The sequence below is a fragment of the Marmota monax genome, unplaced genomic scaffold (genome assembly GCF_021218885.2).
Source record: "Marmota monax isolate L192 unplaced genomic scaffold, Marmota_monax_Labrador192_F-V1.1 WCK01_AAM20220418_F8-fsc00068, whole genome shotgun sequence".
In the NCBI taxonomy this organism is placed as follows: Eukaryota; Metazoa; Chordata; class Mammalia; order Rodentia; family Sciuridae; genus Marmota; species Marmota monax.
In genome coordinates this window covers 8,719,005-8,740,277 of record NW_026692352.1, presented here as the reverse complement: position 1 = coordinate 8,740,277, position 21,273 = coordinate 8,719,005, and the positions used below count along the sequence as shown (strand labels likewise).

Below are 21,273 nucleotides of genomic sequence, written 5' to 3'. Positions count from 1 at the left end.
TGGAACAGATGATATTGAGTAATCCTGGCTCCTCTCTTTGATGTGCTATCCTTAGACGTTAATTCAACAATATTCTCTATACAAACCCATAGGATTCTTTTCAGATTATGCTTTTGCAGTGACAAATGTTTTAGTCAGCTTTTTCGCTGCTGTGACTAAAGGACCTGATCGGTACAATTGTAGAGGAGAAGAGGTTTATTCAAGGGCTCACAGTTTCAGAGGTCTCTATGCATAGATAGCAACCTCCATTCCTTGAGGCTCAAGATGAGACATAACAACATGGCTAAGTGTGTGGCAGAAGGAAGCAGCTCACCTGGTCATCAGGAAGCAGAGAGAGACCCCACTTGCCAGATACAAATATATACCCCAAACCATGCCTCCAGTGAGCCACTTCCTCCAGACACACCCACCCAATCTGCCTCTAGTTACCACTCAGTTAATCCCATCAGGGATCGATTCACTGATTAGGTGAAGGCTATAACCCAATCATTTCTCCTCCAAACCTTGCATTGTCTCACATGTGAACTTTTAGGGGACACCTCACATCCATACCATAACAACCAATGAAATTAAAATAATAAGGATAGAAAAACTTAAAGAACTATCTTAAAAGAAAAGAAAATTTATTACCAAAAAAAGTAAAATAAAATACAAAAAAAAGTGTATTTTATTATTACATCTGCAGGACTTGAGAAGTCAATTAATTTAAATAATGCACAGTGTAGTGAAAAATACCCCCTTACCACTACCTCTAGTGCTTCAAAACCCCTAGAAGTTATGAGTCCAGTTTTTGTGGGTGACTGAGGTGATAAATAAAAATCTCTGGAGGCAGCAAAGCAGGACTAGAGCCCAGGAGAACCTGAGAACCTGGGTTCCATCCCAGTTTCAAACAAAGCACACAGTTTCTGCACCTCCATCTGTTTGTCTTTAGAAGAGAACCCTGGACTGTGGGCGTGGCTCTAGTATGCACAAGGCCCTGGGTTCCATCTCCAGCACCACACCAAAGGGAGGGGGCTGAGTGTCGCAGGAAGATCTGAGGAGACCAGGCTGCCGAGGTGCTTTCTGTCTCCTTTTGGCTCTGATGCTGAATTCCTGTTTTGGCTTCTCCATCCAGGCATTACAGTGGACAAGTTTGGGCTGATTTACTTTGTGGATGGCACCATGATCAGACGCATTGATCAGAATGGGATCATATCCACCCTGCTGGGCTCCAATGACCTCACATCAGCTCGGCCCCTCAGCTGTGACTCTGTCATGGATATTTCTCAGGTGAGAAGATTTTGTCTACTAGAACCCTGGGTCCCTGAGCTCATCCTCTCATCCACCACCCAGCCACCCAGCCACCCTGCTGGCCCTTCATCTTTGCACCAGACAAGCCTTTAAAGGATGCCCACTTGGTACAGGCCTTTGATAAGCACCAAGGATGCAGACATGACACTGACCCTGCCCCACTCACCTCCCAGAGGCTGTGGGAGGTCATCAAGAGGGGTAACAAGTGTGTAGGCATGGCAGAAGTTCTGGGAAATCTGCCCAAGGCCAGCAGAGCAGGATGGACAGAGCTTTAAACAGTGTTAATTTAAATCCACAGCCTCCTGAACTTCCTCTTTTGTAACACATACAGGTACTTGCATATTATCTATTCTTTTTCTAGTTCATAAACTGCATGAAGCAGGAATTCTGTCTTTACTTAATCAGGTGGCTAGTACACATTGAAGAACAGCCCATATGTGTTGATTGATTGATTGAGTGAGTGAATCCTGGCTTTGCCACTCACTAGCTCAGTAACTTTGGGCAGGTTTTTGAAGTCTTCTGAGCCCTATTTTTCATCTGAGAAATGGAAATCACTGCCATGGGCCTGGCAGAATTGCCTCGAGAACACACACAACAATGCCCGTGAACTTCCTAGTGCTCCTCAACACTTCAGAGGTGGAATAAACTGAATTTCTAAGGTCCGCTTACATAAAGGAGGTGATATTTGCACCAGGTTTTAAAGACTGAATAGGGTTTTTTCTGGGTAGCAAAAAAAGAAAAGGAGACATTTCACAGAAAGGGGACAGGATGTACAAAGGCACAGAGATGTTAATGAGACTGATATGTGCAAAGAACATTGGGAAATTGAACGCCAGAGCTCAAGCTGCTTGGAAGAAAGAGGTAGAGGTTGAAATAGGAAGCATAGTCTGGGGCCAATAGGAAAGGACCTTGCCACATCAGGCCAGAGAGTTTGGACCTTGGCAGGTGGGCACCAGAATCCCAGGATAGATCCAGTAGAGACACATGTGACTAGCAATCCAGCATGACCTTAGGATAGCCTACAGTGACTTGGCAAGTGACCCTTTATTGCTAGGTCCTCGGGCTGGGCTTGGCCTGTGCCATCTTGTCAACGTTACCAGAACCTGGGAAATCAGGAGGCTGACTGTGGCGCTTGCTCCCAGCCCCACTCGTCACGCCCGCCTGTTCCTGACACGTGTGGCTTCCCCAGGACCCCAAGGCTGCTGCTGGCGGTCCCAGCACTGTGCCACGTGCCAGTCGGATGTAGTGCGGTTCCCTCTGCGCCAACTACTGTGATTGCTGCGCTCCAGAATGGAATCTGTTCTCTGCCACTCGTCTTTGCAATTTGGCAGGCTTCCCCTCGCTGGCTCGAGAGTTTCCCTCTCCAGTCTGTGAGCAAGCTGGAATCACCCACCAGGAAGCAGCCACGGCCTAAGGATGTGCATACAAGTATTTTCAATTCTCAAAACGGGCCCTCAACCAGCCAGCGCAGGGTTCTGAACATTTTCAATCCACACATTGGAAAATTGTTTAACTTTAGATAGAGACACTGCCAAGCAGTCAGAGCAAAGGCTTGGAAGACAACTGGCATATATTGGATGGGGGAAAAAATGAAAACCCACACTTACATTCTGAAATCCTAGACTAAAAATTTCTTTACTGCTGGCCCTTACTACCTTTGTCTGAATCTAAGCATGGATTTTTTTTTTTAACAAAACTCTAGTGCAGGCATATATTTTGACATACACATATGGGCAGCAGGTACTGGCTTTCATTCTCAGAGCTTCCTCTGTTACCAATACCCAGCTACTTGGCTGTCCCATCTCAAATAGGGAGGGAAGCCAAAAACAGAACACAGCTAAGAGGCAAGGGTACAAAGGGGAGAACCCAGAAACCTGGACCAACGTAGGAGGAGACAAAGACCAGGTCCAAGATGAGAAAAAGGAGGGAGGCATGGAGTAGAGAGGGGGCAGATTACATGCCTGTAATCCCAGCAACTTGGGAGACTGAGGCAAGAAAATCATGAGTTCAAAGCCAGCCTCAGCAATTTAGCGAAACCCTAAGCAACTTAGTGAGACCCTGTCACATCTAAATAAAATATAAAAAGGACTGGGGATGTGGCTCAGTGGTTAAGTGCCTCTGCTTTCAATTCCTGGTACAAATAAAAAGAAAGAAAGAAAAATCTGGATATTAATATAGCCAGGTATGGCTACCCCAGACAGAGCATCACTCTCTACCTAGGGACCAAATGAGCACACTCTATGTGCTGGGTGCTTTTCTAGTGAGATTAGAGAGCTAAGCATGGCTTCTCTTTTCTCATGTAGCCATCACAGTAATCCTGTAGGGTAGATATTAGAGATAAGGAAACTGAGACCTGGTGAAATAAAAGGTGTTATTTATGCAGAGCCCTTTACTAGATTTCATCAGAGATGCGAAATGAATTTCTTAAATAAAATCATGTAAGTAAACGCCTAGTACAGTGCCTGGCAGCTGCCAATAGGGTGTCAATATTAGGTTCCTTTAAAATCCACAAAAGAACTTCCATGTACATTGCCTCAGCCGATCCCCACAACTACCCTATGCAATATTTATTACCCCTTTTGCTATGGGGTGAGAATGTCAGTGTCTAGGAAACTTGAGTAAGATGACGCTTCTGGTAACTGTGGAATTGGAGTCGAAAGTGAGGTGTCCTGCCCTCCATCCTTTGCTGGGTCTGTGCCATTTGCTGGCCATTCATTCATTCATGTGACAGTCATTTCTGCAAGCACATCACTCTTTAACAAGGCAGTCAGCTCAGAGTGCCTCAGTGAAACAGAGAATACTCAGGAAGACAGGGTGGAGGGGATGCCCCTCCCCGACACGACCCTTAAACTAGGAGCTGGAGGACCTCCAGAGGCATAAGGTCTGCTCCCTCTGTTTTGGTGGTGGGAAATCAAGCCAAAGGCAAAATCATCCCTGATCAGAGGTGAGACCAGATTGGCTTACATACAGTATGGCCCAGAACCATCATGCCAGCTACATGACAGAGCAGCTGTGAGAGCAATGCCTTCTCCACCCCCGGGTGCCCCTGTGTATGCAGCAGCTTTCGACAACATGCTTGCTGTTCATTTCTTCCCATTTCCTCTCTCCTTTCCCTCTACTGATTCCCTCTTCCCCCCCTCCCACCCACCCACTCATCAAGACGCCATCTTTTCATCATAATGACAGGCAGAAAGATCTCGCAAGCAGGTCCCCAAGCTGCCACAGGACCAGAGGGCATAAAATATTTAGCAGCCAGTGTTGACAAGAAATGGGTTTTAGAAAATTGAAAATTCTCCTGTCACTTTAGAGCAAACTGTGTTCTTGATGCAGCCGAAAGCTGGCACAACTGTGCTCCAGAGAGCACTGGGGAGCATGAGCGGCAGTCCAGGCCGCAGCTCTGCAGGGTCTGCAGCGCCCTCGCTCTGTGCAGACAGCCAGGCACTGGGGTCGGGGGTGAGGAGACAAGACCCGAAGACAGACTGCTCTGAAGAACCGAGAAAGGGCTCGCCCTTCCTGAGAATGGCCCTGAGCTAAGGGGACAGATGAAGGTGGCCTTGCCTAGACATATAATTTATTGGGGTTTCATTCTACCTAGGCAAACAATCACATGCACCTTGCAAGAAATTTGAAAAGTTTAAAATCACTAGGAATATTAAAATGGCCTTTTATCCTAGTATGGTTAATGTTTTGAGATATATCCGTCAAGCTTTTAATCTCCTCTCTATCCATAATCGATCTAATTTATGGTTACGTTTCCTCCTAATTGGAATCACACTGTGCTTACAATTCTGTGACCTGTTCTTTCTCCTTAACACATAGCAAACATTTCCCCCTGTCATTACATATCCATCTATAATGTCACTTATAATGGTTACACATAGTATTCTTATTTATGAGTGAACTAAATATGCTATAATTTATTTAGCCAATTCTCAATTGTTGGGCATAACTCCAGTTTTTCACCCTTGTTAAAACTGGGTCTGATGAATATGCTTGTAGACAATGGTATACAAGAGAAAATTCCTGGGAGAGAAACTTCTTATCTAAAGATCTATATTAGTTAGAGTGGACTCCATAAGGGACCAAAGAGCAAGGGTTTATAGGGGGCTCAGGAGCCCTAAGTTGAATAGTCTTTAGTTAGGGCCCAAAAATCAGCAGAAGGAAACACTCATCAACACTTCCAACCCTGTGTGGTGTGGTTGGACCTCTTGAAGGCACAACTAGTGAAGTGCCAGTAGTTCCCAGTGTGATCTATCCAACAATCCATGCCCCATGTCCATTGAGTAAAGCTCTCCTCACCTTAAACCCTGAAGGTTGCAACCTCTTAGGTTCCCACTTAAAGACTTACCAGTCAGGCTCAGAAGAAGCTCAGAGTGGGGCCCCAGACCTGTGAACCCCTAAATCCTACTGCCAACTTTATTAATCCTTTCCAGGAGGACCAGTTCTCAAAGGTATTAGAAACCTAAATTATGAAGAGCAGGGCTTCCTAAACTTCAGTGGGCACAGAAATCACCCAGGGATTTTGCTTAAATGCAGACACTGATTCAATAGGTTTGGGGCAATTCTGACCAGCTCCCAGATGATATCAATGCTGTTTGTCTGGTTATCACCCAATATAAGAGGCAGGAATCCAGTTGTGTTTCCCAACTCCCAATTAGAATCACCCAGGAAGCTTGAAATAATGTCAATGTCCAAACCCCACCCATGGAACTGACTCAGGGTGGGATATGAATACCACTATTTTCTAAAACATCCCCAGACTTATTAGAAATCATCTTTTATACACGATCACATCAGCCATTCATGAAGTCTCTTCTAAACCTCTGAACAAGTCCTACTTAGCCTCCAGACTTCATCTGCCTTCCCCTCCCACCCCATATCACTGTTTGAGCACTCTGCACAATTATTATTTCTGTTTTCCAGATGTGAATATTGAGGCTCAGAGAGGCTCAGTAACTTGCGCAAGGTCATAAGTGGTAGACTAGGATCTGAACTCAGGCCTGTCTGACTCCAAAGTCCATATTCTCACCGGCTACTTTCTGTTGTTATCCCCTCTTCAGGTTTTGTCAGTCCTGACAGAGACCATCAATGTCTCAGTGAAATGGTTTTCCTGTGCTCAGGGGACTAACACTCCTTTTTTGATGGTAGGCTCTGTAAGGATTGGCCAAGACTATATGTAAAGGTGCTTCGGATGCTGTTATAGGTTTTAAGGGGGTGTGGGATGATGAGTGGGGGGCATCCTGCCAATCATTTGAGTGTTCATGTCTCCATTGTTAGGTTCGCCTGGAGTGGCCCACAGACTTAGCCATCAACCCGATGGACAACTCTCTTTATGTCCTTGACAACAATGTAGTCCTGCAAATCTCTGAAAATCACCAGGTACGCATTGTCGCCGGGAGGCCCATGCACTGCCAGGTTCCCGGCATCGACCACTTCCTGCTGAGCAAGGTGGCCATCCATGCAACCCTGGAGTCAGCCACTGCTTTGGCTGTTTCACACAATGGGGTCCTATATATTGCTGAGACTGATGAGAAAAAGATCAACCGCATCAGGCAGGTCACCACTAGTGGAGAGATCTCCCTAGTTGCTGGGGCCCCCAGTGGCTGTGACTGTAAAAACGATGCCAACTGTGATTGCTTCTCTGGAGACGATGGTTACGCCAAGGATGCAAAGCTGAACACCCCGTCTTCCTTGGCTGTGTGTGCTGATGGGGAGCTCTATGTGGCCGACCTTGGGAATATTCGAATTCGGTTCATCAGGAAGAACAAGCCTTTCCTCAACACCCAGAACATGTATGAGCTGTCCTCCCCCATCGACCAGGAGCTCTACCTGTTTGATACCAGTGGCAAGCATCTGTATACTCAAAGCCTGCCCACAGGAGACTACCTTTACAACTTCACCTACACTGGGGATGGTGACGTCACTCTCATTACAGACAACAACGGCAACATGGTTAACGTACGCCGAGATTCTACTGGGATGCCTCTCTGGTTGGTGGTCCCAGATGGCCAGGTATACTGGGTGACCATGGGTACCAACAGTGCACTCAAAAGTGTGACCACACAAGGACACGAGCTGGCCATGATGACATACCATGGCAACTCTGGCCTTCTGGCGACCAAAAGCAATGAAAATGGATGGACAACCTTTTATGAGTAAGTATCTAGCTGTGGCCATTTGATGGCTGTTTCATTAGGTGCATTACAGGTTAGAGATGAATGATGGAGTGTTCATTCTTGAATGTATTTCATTTTTAATTCAGGACTTGGGATGCAAACCATTACCTTTAATATTCTCTCATGTTCATATTCTAGATGATTTCTCCTGAGAAGGAAATTTGTGTAGTGGAGAAGCTACGAGCTTTGGAATCAGAGGATTTGGGCTTCCATCCTAGCTGCACCATGGATTTCATTTTTCTGGGCCTTAGTTCTAAATCTATAAAATGCTCATGGTGAACATAGTACAGGGAGATGATATAGATGAAAAGTCCTTGATAAACTGCTAGCCTCTCCAGATGACCACTGTTCAGAAACATGGTAGTGGGAGAAGAACAATTCCATATAGGTGAATTTTTTTGCAAATTGGAGCTCACATCTTTAAGTACCAATTTTTTTTTTAATTTTTACCATTTTAGATGACCTTGTTATGAGGTGCATTACCTGCCTCCTTTCTGAAACACGTGACACAGATCTAACATAACCTTTCTATTTATGAGTCAGGGTTGTTAATAAGGAGGAGCAACAATGGCATATTATGCTATTGTAGGAAAGAGCTTCTGTGGGGAGACAAGGATGCAGAACCCTTTGCCCTGCCTAAAGTAATGCTCAACTACTCTTTTCTTGGCCCCTCCATGGGGAGTTACTGTGTCCCCATTTGTTTTCAGTCACAGTGCTCACCTCATCTAGCTACATCCCTACTTACCCCCATAAGCAGAAGTTCAGCTTATTACAATCCCAGCCAAAATTAAATAGACGTTATGAAGTGTTTCCCTATGAGGTATTTTAATGAAGGGATTTTGTAACATCTCTTTTTCTAGTTAGATTTTTTTTTAAGCTTTTATTTGTTTTTCCCCAAGATGTTAGCCATGTTCCAGAGTACTGAGACTGCTGAAATGTTTCACCATTAGACATGTGTGCGGGGGATGGGGAAGGACCTAGTCTTGTTGACCATCAACAATGGGCCAGGAACTGCATTGTCATTGCAGTCTCCCTTCACAGCAGCTGGGATTTGGGCTGATATTATCTGCTTTATGGAAGTAAAAGCTGAGGCTTGGACAAGCCCATTTGCCCGCTGTTACATAGTGAGAACACGACAGAACAGGGATTGCAGCCCAAGTCTGTCTGAGGCCAAAGCTCTTGCTTTTTCATTTCTGCCCTGCTGCCCTCCCCCACTCCACCACCCTTAAGGTTGTTAATCTCAAATGCACTTGAATCCTTGAACCCTACATTCTTCTCAAAGTGGATCAAGCATCAGTTTCTCACAATCTTGAAACTCAAAGGAAAAGGACCTATAATTGATTTTTAAATATAACTTACACCAAAAAATGTCACAGCAGTTTGTACAAAGTTCACTAACTAAATTCCTTTCTCCAAACAAGGACCTTGCTAATTGCAAAGAAAAGACAAAGATCCAGGAAAACAGCAATTATCTTGATTAACTCATTGAAATGGAAATACGCTAAATAATTCAATTTTCCCCATTGCCCATGGAAATCTCATACATTATTTAGCCAATACAGGGATTTCTTTGTCAGAGCAAGTCTGTACACTTAATTAGTTCCCAAGGTCACTCCCTCAGATCCCAAACTGAATGCCTGCATGTCACTGCCACTGATACTCTCCACCACCCTGAAATCTAAAACCATTTCCTACACCTCTACCAGACAGGGTCCCTTCCTCTCTTTCCCTGATGAAATCTACAGCCATGTTTGATATTTTAGGAAGAAGGAAAAGTTATTACAATTGCTTTTTATAAAATAGCATTTGAAATTTCAAAGAATCCACTTTATAGGAGTACGCAAGAAAAGCAATGATCCTTCTTGACACAAACCAGAAGTGGAAGATAAAAGCCATACAAATTAAAAAAAAAAGAAAGAAAACTCACTTTTTTTGAGATCCCTCTGTGTGCCAGGCTCTTTCCCATTTCATAGCATCTATGAGATGGTAAACCCTAAGCCTGATACAGATAAATTACTTTGGGTCTCATGGTAGATCATTTTTCAGAGAGCAGGAAATTATTTTCCACATTTTTACATATAAATATGCTAAAGCACAGAGAGATTAAGGAACAAGCTTAAAAATCACATAGTGAGTGTAGAACACAACTGGAACACAAGTCTATGTTCCTCCAATTGCACTGTCCTGGTTCACCTGTGTTCTTTGTGACTTATTGGTATGATAGAGATCTAAGTAGTGTCTATTCTATAAGAACAGCCTGAGGTTCAAAATTTCTGTGAGATAAAATATGAAAAGCTCAATAAAATGATAGTGGCTGCCATTATTATTATTATTATTATTATTATTATTATTATTATTATTATTTCAAGCAATATGTGGCAGTAGCAGTAATTATAGAAATGTTATTTGGACATGAAACTTATTAGCCAGGAGCAGTTTGTAAGTAAACTAATCAGAAGAACAGACCAAAGTTTTAATAGGAGTAGGAATCAAAAGAGCAGACTCAAATGTCGAGTAGAACATATTAAGGTGTGAACTGGGAAAGAGGTCAGGTCCCTGAGGATATCCTAAATGGGCTGGAACATGGCATGCTGAGTGGGCCAAGTAAAGTGGATCAGAACAAAGCAAGGGAGCCAGGCACCTATCTTCACTGAACATTAGCCATGTGACTCAGGCCGGCTAGCTGGCCTCCAGGCCCATGTCTCAACCAAACAAAAAGAATCCCTACCTTACCCCATTTATGGGCCATTCCGAGGATCAAAAACTAAATTAATACTGAGAGGAAAAAATACTTTGCAAGCTATTAAGCTTCCTAGAAGTAAAGGTATACAGTTGTTTATTGTTGTGGTGTTTCTTTTTCTTTTTTTTTCTATTTATTTATTTATTTTAATTAGGTGTATCTGACAGCAGAATGCATTTCAATTCATTGTACACAATTGCAGCACAACTTTACATTTCTATGGTTGTACATGATGTAGCATCACACCATATTGTGTTGTGGTGTTTCTTAACAAGGATTTGTACAGGTTTTACCAATGGACCATTTGCTCTAGTGAAATTTCTCCTTTTAGCTCCATGAGGCACCTTAGTGGATTCAAATCCAAATGTTCTAAAAAATTAAAAAAAAAAAAATCCATCCAGGCCTGCCTGTGACATGGGCTATTACTGAAACAAGTTTAAGTTGGCTTTATCGATCTTCCTAGCAGATTAAATAATACATCTAACATAAACATCACACACTTTAGAGCAACTTGGAGTTCACAGCTCTGGAGATTCAAGGTTACTTTCCTTCCCTGAGCCCACAGGTCTGCTAGTAAAAACCTCCAAGGAGTCTGCAATAGGGACCTCATCTCTAGGGAGGGCCATCAATGCTGTCAGACTTGGCATATGGTCAGAAAACATTTGGTGGCTAAGAAAATGTCCAGTAGCATGAGGCTCCTTCCAAAATTAAGGGCTGGAGATGTAGCTCAGTGGTAGAGTGCTTTCCTAGCCTGTGTGAGGCCCCAGGTTCAATCCCCAGCACCACCAAATAAGTAAATAAACAAAATTGACTTCCTGGGTTGGCATGAAAAACCAACTCCCTAAATGTCAGAGCAGAAAGTGACTATGGTCTCCCATAATGCCTGACGACAGCTCCTGTTATAGGAATGTTCCCTTTAGCTACTGTGAGAACCTTTACTAATTTATCTCTGTGTCAAGCTTAGGGCTTGCCACCTTGAAAATGATTCACTAAATATTTTATAAATGAAACATAAATTCAAGAGGGAAGGAAGATAAAGAAAGGGAGGAAAATATGCTGTAGTGAGAAGAATGCTGGATTCAAATCCCAGCTCCGACATTATCAGTATTCCTGGAAGGACACAGAATTCAACTCAAAGAGTTCAAATCAACAGATTGGGCTTGGGCTTCTTTTTTTAATATTTATTTTTTTTTAGGTGTAGATGGACACAACACAATGCCTTTATTTTTATGTGGTGCTGAGGACTGAACCCAGGTCCCGCCCGCGCTAGGCGAGCGCTCCACCACTGAGCCACAATTCCAGCCCCCAGATTGGGCTTCTTGAATTTGCTTGGGGGATATGAGAGCTAGAAAGAGCATCATTCCCAACCTTATAACGAAAGTAAGCCTGACAACAGGCAAATTCATGGATTTTCCTTGAACTCCTCAGAGGTAATAGAGCAACAAACTAGCCCAGATCCAAGGAGGGGCAGACACCTGCAGAGAGAGACAGGATGTGAGTTTAGCTTCCCTGGGGTGGATGCAACTGGAACTAGTAGGAGGAGCTCACTAGGATGGACACCGTATTTCTGAAGGCCAACTGTGTATGGGCAAGAGAGTATCAAGCCCTGGGAACTGAAATGGAAGGAGTCCACATCCTTTTCAGGAGTTTTCTGCCCCCCAGCCACCACCACCACCAGTAGATTGAAGAAAGATTTCAGAAAGAGACCTTTTTGCTAGACCTGGGGAGGGGTGGAGCAACCGCTGAGGAGAAGAGCACAAATAGCTGCCTGCTCCACCCAGACCCCTATCACCCTGCATCCTCTGAGGAGCAAAAGCCTTCACCTGTGAAGAGAGAGCCAGTCACTCTCCCACTTAGACACAGGTGGAGACCCATCAGCTGAATGAGGGAAGAAAAGCAGAAAAAGTATGTAGTGCAGGAGAAGAGCAGGAATCTGTAAGAGCCCCAAACTGCCGCCTGAGAAGGGGTGGGAGCACTGAGGTGGAGACAGTCCCCAGGGTCAGGGGCACACATACCTAAGGCTGAGTCCTCCTCAGGACAATAGAGAACTCGACCACCACCACCTCCTACTGATTAAAAAGCTGAAAGCAACAGTGCAGAGCAAAGCATTGCTGCAAAAAGGATGGAAAGCGGGTAGAGCATGGAAGGAGACCCTCTGATTTGTGGCACAAAGGACCTAATGCTGAGGATGGAGTGGAAATTGAGGCCAAGAGAAAAACAGTTGGCAGACCAGTTTCTCACCCTAAGCACAAAAAATTGCTAAAAGAACTTAAAGACTATGATGTACTGAGGTAACCACAGAAACCAGTAACTTCCAAGCCAGCCCCAAATCCTAACTAGATTAACTCACAACCCCTCCCTGAAGTCCTAGCAGAAGGAAACTCATTTCCAAACACAAGCCATCAATCTCCGTCTCTACCATGCCTCACGAGGTGTCACATTTTCAACTGAACACGTGTAGGAGAAGAAAAAGCAAAAAGGAATCATTAGAGCCATATTCTGATATGACACAGATGTTGAAACCATTGTTCACGGAATTTAAAATAACTGTAATTGTATCAAAAGCTCTTGTGAAAAAAGGTGAACAGTTTCCAAGATCAGATGGATGAGTTCAGCAAGAAGATAGAAACCCTAAGAAAGAATCAGATGGAAATGCTAGAAATGAGAAACACAACTACAGAGATGAAGAATGCTTTGACGGGCTCGTTGCTCCTGATGACACAGCATGACACAGCCGAGGAAGAAAGACAGGCCAGTAGAAATTATCCAAATGAAAACATAGGAGAAAAAGAGAGCAAAAGAATACCTCAAACCCTGTGGGATAACATCAAATGATCTAGTACACACATAACTAGAATTCTAGGAGAGGAGTTGAAAAACAGGCAGAGGAATATTTGAGGAAATAAGGGCCAAGAATTATTCATAATTAATAATGAACAACAGATCCAAAAAACTCAAAAAATACCAAGTAGAATAAACACACACACACACACACATACACACTTTTCTAAACATATCATATTCAAACTGTTGAATGCAAAAGAAAAAGAGAAGCTCTTGAAAGCATCCAGAAAAAAAGAACAAAATAAAAATTACAGCAGACTTCTCATCAGAAAACACACATACTAGAAGACAGAGTTCAGAAAGAAAAAAAAATGTCCATTTAGATATGATATGCAACATCAATGAGAGACAGACCTGCACTGGAAGAGTGGACTACACCTTTCAAATGAAAATATGTTTTAGAGGTACAGACAGGGATAAGGGGACCAAGAAAAGATGCTGAGGCATCCAAGCACTAAAAACACAACAGCCATTACCAAGCCTCAGGCTGAAGGTCAAGGTGGTTGGCGGGGCATGTAGAATATTGTTGCTGAAGCCCCGTGGGAAGGAGAAAGCACCTGGTAGAAGCTGTTATCATAGATGGGCGCAGCTATTCCTAGAAATATGGCAGTTTTCCTTTTTTGAGGAAAAGCTGGTTCTGACCTCCAGTGTCTTATCAGTGCTGGCCATAGACTTAGCTTAAGCAGACTCGAGCCAGCCCAGGGACTCAGTGATGCAGTGTGCAGGGGTCAGCCTCTCTGGGCACAGAGAAGGGCAGAGAATGGATGGGGGAGGGCATGCAGAATAACCAACATAGAGACTGAGTGGCTGTGCAACATGTTAGACGTAAGGATCAGAGCCAATCCTGGATCCCAGGTAAACCTGGACCCAACAAACTTTCCAGCACATGTTGAGCCTAAGTGCTACATCAGTGAGAGACAGACCTACACTGGGAGGGCGGACTACATCTTGGGAATCCTGAAGGCTAGAATTCATTGTTGGGACTACATTTTATAGGAAATAGTGAGTACAAGTTTTTACTGCAGAAGCCAGTAAGTGCTCTGGCTCTGACCTGATTTTAGAGTGGACAATGATGTAGTGATGCCATTCATTACAGTGACCGAGGCCAAGGGAACTATAGGAGTGCATGGACCGTGAACTCTAATTATTCACAGATGACACAGTGTCCATTCCCCTTGTTGGTGTTGATGCTGGTGTTTGGAACAGTCACAGATGAAAGTCGTAATACTCAGATCTTTTTTTCTGAACAAAAAGTTAAAATCATCAACAGTTTAGTATCAGAGAGGAAATTTGGCATTTTCCTCGCTAGCTGCACATAGTAAGTGGCTCGGGATGAAGTATCAAGTGTGAAGAAGAAGGCCTTACAGTGTGTGAAGATACCCTTTAGCAGTCCTCTTCTGAGAGCCAAGTTCACAGCAACTCGATGAATCTTTTATGTGTTTTCTTTCACTGTGCTCTAGAGATGCTTTGGGAAAATGGAGTGAAGAAAAGTCAGTGGAATGAAATAATGGAAAGCCAATCATTGGGCCATCTCTATCCTCCCTCCAAGAAGGGGCCTGGCATCGCTGCAAAAGTCAACTGCAGCGGTAGCCAAGCAAAGCATCTTGAAGGGAAAACTGTCAGTCTTCTTGACCCACTTGGGACTTCCAAACAGAATTTTTTCCTTAACACAGTGATGAATACAAAGGTTTTGATTTGAAACAGCATCGTTTTTATGGAAAGCTTGATGAAAGAACACACTCTTGAAGGTCAAATAGACCTGACTTTGAATCTATATTCTTTCACTAGCTGTGTCATTTTAAGCAAGTTACTTATCTTCTCTGAGTCTAATCATCACCATTTGTGAAATGACAATAATAATCCCTACCTCAAGATGATTACAAGCATGATGCTTGGTACCTAAAAGATACTCTGAATCTTTGTGAACTTTCGCTTCCTCACACAGGGAATGGAGGGAGTAGTAAACTCTTAATTGCTTTCAATCCATGTTCTGAATAATCAACAACAGTACCTACCATCTTCCTATGTATTTATTCACTCAATAAATATTACTGAGTACCTTCTATATACTGGGTAATTGTCAAGGCACTGAGAATATAGACAAGGTCCCTATCCCCATGGAGCTTATCTTCCAGTAGGAGGAGACAGATAACAAGTAACTAAACAAGATAATAAGTACAGTGAAGACAATATAGTAAGATAACATGATAGAGATGGGGGACCTGTCTATTTCAGAAATGGTAGTCAGGGAAGGCCCCATTTGAACTGAAACTTGAATGGTGGAACTGGCCACACCTGTGTGGAAGAGCATTCCCTGCAAAGGGACAGTCAGTGTAAGCACCTATAGCATGGATTGAGCTTGGCATATTTGGGGAACAGCATCAGAGGCAGTGAATCACAGAGTTACAGAAGAATAAAGGTCACGGGGAAGTCAGAAGGAGAGGCTGTAAGGAGTCAAGTCATTCACATTGTTAAATGCATATCTAGCACTCAAAGTTCTGGATACAATAGTAACCAATTGAAGTGCCTGCTTCAGGGAATTGACATTCCAATGAGGTCAGTCCCCTGGGGTCCTGAAGGCCCTGGTAAGAAATTTACATGCATTTTAAATATGTCATCTCTTTTGGTCTTCTCTGCATCTCTATGAGCTAGATGTTATTATCCTCATATATAGAAGAAGAAACAAAAGGCTCACTGAGGTTATGCTGCATTATGTAACCTGCCCAAAATGTGGTAATTTGTGGTGGAGGTTTGAGGCAGGTGGGAAACAGAACTGCACTCTCATCCTCCAGGGTCACATTGCTAGCAAGTGTGGAGCCGGGATTCAAGGCCTAGACTGTCTGGCTCCAAAGACTTCATGCCAGCCATTCCTTCCATTTCTCATGGAGAGAAAGAAAACTTGTCAATGATTTTTGGGTTCCCATAATTAAAGCCATGATGGTCATAAACAAGCCATTGTCCAGATGTCACCCAATCACAGGACTAGGACTTAAGGCAACCACTCAGAGTCTGGAGTACACAGAACTCCCCCTTCCAGGCCCCTGCACCTTGTTTGAGCGGCTTTGCAACAGAGCAGAAAGGGTTCTGCAGAAGCAACCCTCAGGGCAAAGGTGTTCAGGGTCTGTAGAATGGGCAGCTCCAATTCTTCCCATGCAGAGTCAGAAGAAATTGCTCTGATGGGATAATCATAGGTATTGATCAAGCAGCAGAGAGATCCAGTGGCATTTCTCAAACTTTGAAAGGTAGTGAAATGAATGAATAGGAGAGAAAGTTTTATAAATTGGTTGTTCTATTTGATGTTCATTTAATTAAGACATTCAGTCCTTCTAATGGAAAATGCAAGGAGTGGAAATTACGGGTTTTGGGCTGTCTCATATAAAATGAAAACCAGATCTTGAAGGCATGGGGCCTTTTCGCTATATCTTCTTCAGGTTCAATTTAATTATGCATTACAGGATACCTTCAATAATAATTACAGTTGTCTGCCTTGATACAAAACCTCTTTCTGTCTTGGAGACTAAAACTCTGGGGAGATACCTAGGGAGAGGGCTTAAAGTATCTTTTATCAAGAGCAGCTTCTTCCCTGTGTGCCTTCAGCAGATGTTTATCAGGTGTCTACCATGTGTCCAGTTTCTGTCATGTCATGCAGCAGGTAGAGTGTGAATAAGTCATGGCCTGTCCTCTCCTACAGAGCAGGAACGAGGCCTTGCATGTTCAATCCTGCATTCCTTGAGTTGCTCAGCCAGCATCCCCCGCCTGTCTTCCCTATGCCTGACTCAATTCTGCTGAAGCAGGGATGAACTGGGAGTAGGTCCTCCTGGGTCACAGTGCTGACAGGTGGCAGAATCCAAGTGGTGTGACACCAGATTCCCAGCCTAGTAATCGAACTCCATAAACCTCTCCTGACCTCGACAACTCACAATCCCAAGAGGGAAATGCCTTGTACATCAGCATCCCAGCACAAGAGAAGCATCCTAGGAAAAGCAGGTCACTTTTATATGCTCCTCACAGTACTCCCGGGTGGTAGGCAGGGCTGGGGTATCCTCTCCACTATGTGAATTGGGAAAGGAAAACTCAGAATGGTAAATCATCTTCCTCCAGTTAGATGTCAACAGGTGACCAAGACTTGAGCAAGGAGAGGAGGGAAACAGAGGACTGTATCTGACTGAAAAGGAAAGCAGAACACACAAAACCAAGGCATGAGGTAGAACATTCCAGCTATAGCACCGTCATATTTTTGTTACTCTGTGCTACCCCTTGGTTTCCAGGTATGACAGCTTTGGCCGCCTGACAAATGTGACCTTCCCTACGGGCCAGGTGAGCAGTTTTCGAAGTGACACAGACAGCTCGGTGCATGTCCAGGTAGAGACCTCCAGCAAGGATGATGTCACCATAACCACCAACCTGTCTGCCTCAGGTGCCTTTTACACACTGCTGCAAGGTAAGCCAAGCAAATCCGGGAGTCTTTGGGACACAGGGGGCCTTTGAGAGAAGATCCATTTGTCAGAAGAATGAGGCTAGAAATGCTGCTTCAGGAGCCGCCCAAGAACAGGAAAGAATTATGATTTGTTTCTCTCCCTATTGCCACCTCATTTGCTAAACACACAAGCCGGAGTCCTGTAAATTCTCTCCCAGAAGCTTCAGAGTAATATTTCATTGTCCCATCCCATTATCATCAGAACAAGGGGGAGAGAATCCATTAGCTGCTAATCCAGGTGACCTCACCATTCTGCTATCTTAATGGCTTTCAGATTAAAAGACTTACACTCACTCTGATGCAGGCTAGGACAAAGGACAAGAATAATTACATCTAATTATGAAGGGGATTTAGTCATGGAGAAGTCCTTCCTGAAGCCCATGTGAGGTTTGTACCTCTGCTAGGATTCCTTAGAAAAGAGGCTTCTTCTCTGCATCTGTCAGATCCTCCCTGAGACAGATTGGTCTTTTAGTTTCAGGCAAATCTCATGGTGGGACTCTGCTGTTAGTTGTCTTGCCTCAACTGTTCTCATGGGATGTGGTGGCCCAGGGTGGGCTTGAAGCTTTATTGGATTTTGTAAGCATGAAAGGAAAAAATAATAATCCCTAAAGAGCCCTGCCTGACTCTTTCCTACCCTCTGATAGCTCTTTCTTACCCCCAAAGTCTTTGCCACAAAGCAGTAGAAGGAGCTTTGGGCTGAAAATCAGGCCAAGTTCTAGTTCTGACTCTGCCACTATATCACCCATCATATTCCTCAGTTTTATTCTCCAGGAAAAGAAAGCAACTTGAAGCTGTGTTGAGTGATGTGAGGCAGGACAGGGATTGTTGGGGAACCTGGGGCCCCTGTGCCCACTGTGCCAAATCCCACCACATGAACTGGAAGGAGTCAATCTTCTCTGAGCCTCAGTTTCTGGGTGTGGAAAATGGGGCTGCATTATAATACCTGCCTCATTGGCTGCTCAGATGATCTCTTTAGACGATATTTGTAAAGTAACTAGCATGGGCCAGGCACAGTGTATTGCTCAGTAAGTACTTGTTGGGTTAATTGAGTAATTAATTAATTAGCAAGTAGCTTGAGTTACCATAAAAGAATAAATGTATATTTGTACAACAGCTTTTATTCGCAAAGGTAGTCCTTCACTTTTCAAAGAGATAGAGGAAAAATAGTGGTACTCAGAGAGAGAAAGCAAGCCCTGGCATTTCTTCCCCCCAAGCACCTTTAATAGTGGGTTGAGACACCCGGAGAATTTATCCCCTGGCAGGGGATAAATAGGGCCAATGAGTACTCCAGACATGGTCCTTCAAGTCTGTTTTCTTCCCAGTGGCCAAGAATTGTATCGTCTATCCACTGCATCTTGCTACACCTACTTTGAGCATTTTCTTCCCCAAAGATTAATTCGGCCTTTTTATATTTAGGCAACTTTTAAAAATTCAAAAGTGCCATATCCCTCAATTTTAAAATGTACCATCGTTTTAATAATAGTTTTTCAGGCAGAGGATAAAAAGTACACACTGCTTAAAATACATAGCTGGACTGTAAGACACATTCCAATTTCAGAACATTGAGATGTGAAAAGGAAAAGTGCATCCTGGGATCCAGGAAAATACAGTACCTGTTTCCCCCTTTTGTACCTCTGCCAAGCTCCCTTTCCTTCTTGCACACCAGGCCCAGATGCTCGGCTTCACATTCACCTCAGTAGAGTCCTTGTGAAAAGCCCTTTTGGTTTCATCCTGTCTGAGCCATGGGAAGTAATAAGAAGCAGCTACTAATGAGCAGTGGCCTTGGGAAGTCACAGCCTGCATTAAGTGAGGTCATGTGACATGGACCTCTGCAGATGCTTGGTCCATCCAAAGTCCCTGGTAATGGACATATGTGGATGCAGAAAGAAGCAGCTTTAAAAAGATAAATTGACAGGTTTTTTCACTCTTCAGAGGGAGTAAAATACAGATTGCCAGTGAATGATGCATAGCAACTTTGGGGCAGATTTTAGAATTCATATGTGCAAGGGAAAAAGTGTAGAAAGATAAAACAGGGAGGGAGTTTAAGAGAGGGGGACCAATTTGATGCCATTCTAGCAGAGAAGATTTGGTGAGGGTTTCCCATGAAAACTATACCCTTGGGACTTGACATAACCTGGATCATACCTAATCAAGCAAATATTCACTATACATAAAAGTAGAGCAATAAAGATACCTAACATTTTTGGAGCACTTATCAACTACAAAAGTATTATTTTTAGCATTTTATATCCATAGTCTTTTTTAATCCTGATAATAAGCTGATTAGGCAGGTCTTATTAATATATTCATTATCCAAATGAAGTCAATGAGTAGCTAAGCACCCTGTCCTAAGTCACACACCTGAAAGAGTATTTGGACTTGGATAAATAGGCTCCTTAACCCATTCTCTTGGCCTCTAAAGACAAGAAAGAGAGCTTTTATTATTTTTTGGTTTTGTTTTTATTTTTATTGTTTTTAAGGAAGAGCTATTGAAGAGCACTAGAAAGTTCACTATTACAGCTGTGTGAAATGGGGGGGCGGGGGTGGACAGAATGCATGTGATGGTGACCACCTCAGTGCCACACACAGTAAACTAGAAATAGCCAACATTTACATAGTACCACCTGCCAGGTCCTGTCCTTAGCTCCTTGTATTCATCTCGCTTCACTCTCAGAGCATCTCTGTGAGACAAGGGCACAGTTATTACCCCTATCTTACAGAGAAGCAACAGAGGCACACCAAGCATGTGGCCATGGTCTCACAGCAAAACCATGGCAGCGCTGGAACCCAAGCCCATGCTCTTTCTGGGCGATGGCACTCAGTGAGCACTTAGACATTGGGCAGTGTGTTCATTCCAGGATGGTGGACCCTGCACCCCTCAGCTGTGAGCCACTTATGAGGCCCACATAGAGGCTGAGAAGTGTACAAGAGGGGAAGGCGTTCCTCTGACCAGAGGAACAGGGGGCGCCTTGGAAGAAGTGACATTTGAGCAGAGCCCTGCTGGAAGGACTTGGGCTAGCTTCCTCTAAAGACAGCAGAAACACAAGGAGGACAAAGGAGTGAAATTCCCACACAAGCCCAGAGATACTGCTTCCATTTACAGAGGAGAACTCATGGTGCATTTTAAAGATGAAGTTTACCTTTTTCTCCAGAAGTTTCTTTAGCTAAGGAGCCAAATTAAAATGTTTTAATTAGATTTAAATTTTCTAATCAGAGCTATTTTAAAACCATTGTCGTAACAATTTAAAATGTGTGTGTGTGCAGCATTCTGTCAGTGATTTTAGTATTATTTTTTACATTGTTATAAAGAACACTCTTATCCTAGGGCATATCAAAAGACTTAAATATGCTCTAGTAATCCTACTTTAAGGAATCTATTTTGATTAATCCAAAATGGAAATTTTGGATTCTGATTTATCCAAAGAAAAACATTTTAATTGAAATATAATGACATAGCTCAAATTTACCCTTTTTTATAAATATGCTGAAGCCTTCAATCTTTTATTTATTTATCTTTATGGGGTACAGGGATCAAACAGATGGCCTTGAGCATTCTAGGCAGGTGTTCTACCACTAAGCTATGCCCCCAGCCCCAAAGTTCACTCTTCTGAAATGTGCAATTCAATGGCTTTTATCATATTTTCCAAAGTTGTACTGCCATCAACATGATCTAATTCTGGAACATTTTTAACACCTCAAAAAATAAGTCTCTTACCTATTAGCAATCTCTTCTGCCCTGGAACCAT

At 43.4% G+C, this 21,273-nt stretch overlaps 1 protein-coding gene across 3 annotated transcripts in view; it reads left to right on the top strand.

Moving 5' to 3' along the window:
• Tenm4 (teneurin transmembrane protein 4) overlaps positions 1-21,273 on the top strand; it is a 1,383,002-nt gene that overhangs the window by 1,340,402 nt on the left and 21,327 nt on the right. For all 3 annotated transcript variants that reach the window (XM_058578572.1, XM_058578574.1, XM_058578573.1), the window contains 3 exons: positions 1,115-1,269; positions 6,568-7,445; positions 17,319-17,491. In XM_058578572.1, coding sequence (XP_058434555.1) covers positions 1,115-1,269; positions 6,568-7,445; positions 17,319-17,491 — 1,206 coding nt within the window. The remainder of the gene's footprint in view (positions 1-1,114; positions 1,270-6,567; positions 7,446-17,318; positions 17,492-21,273) is intronic.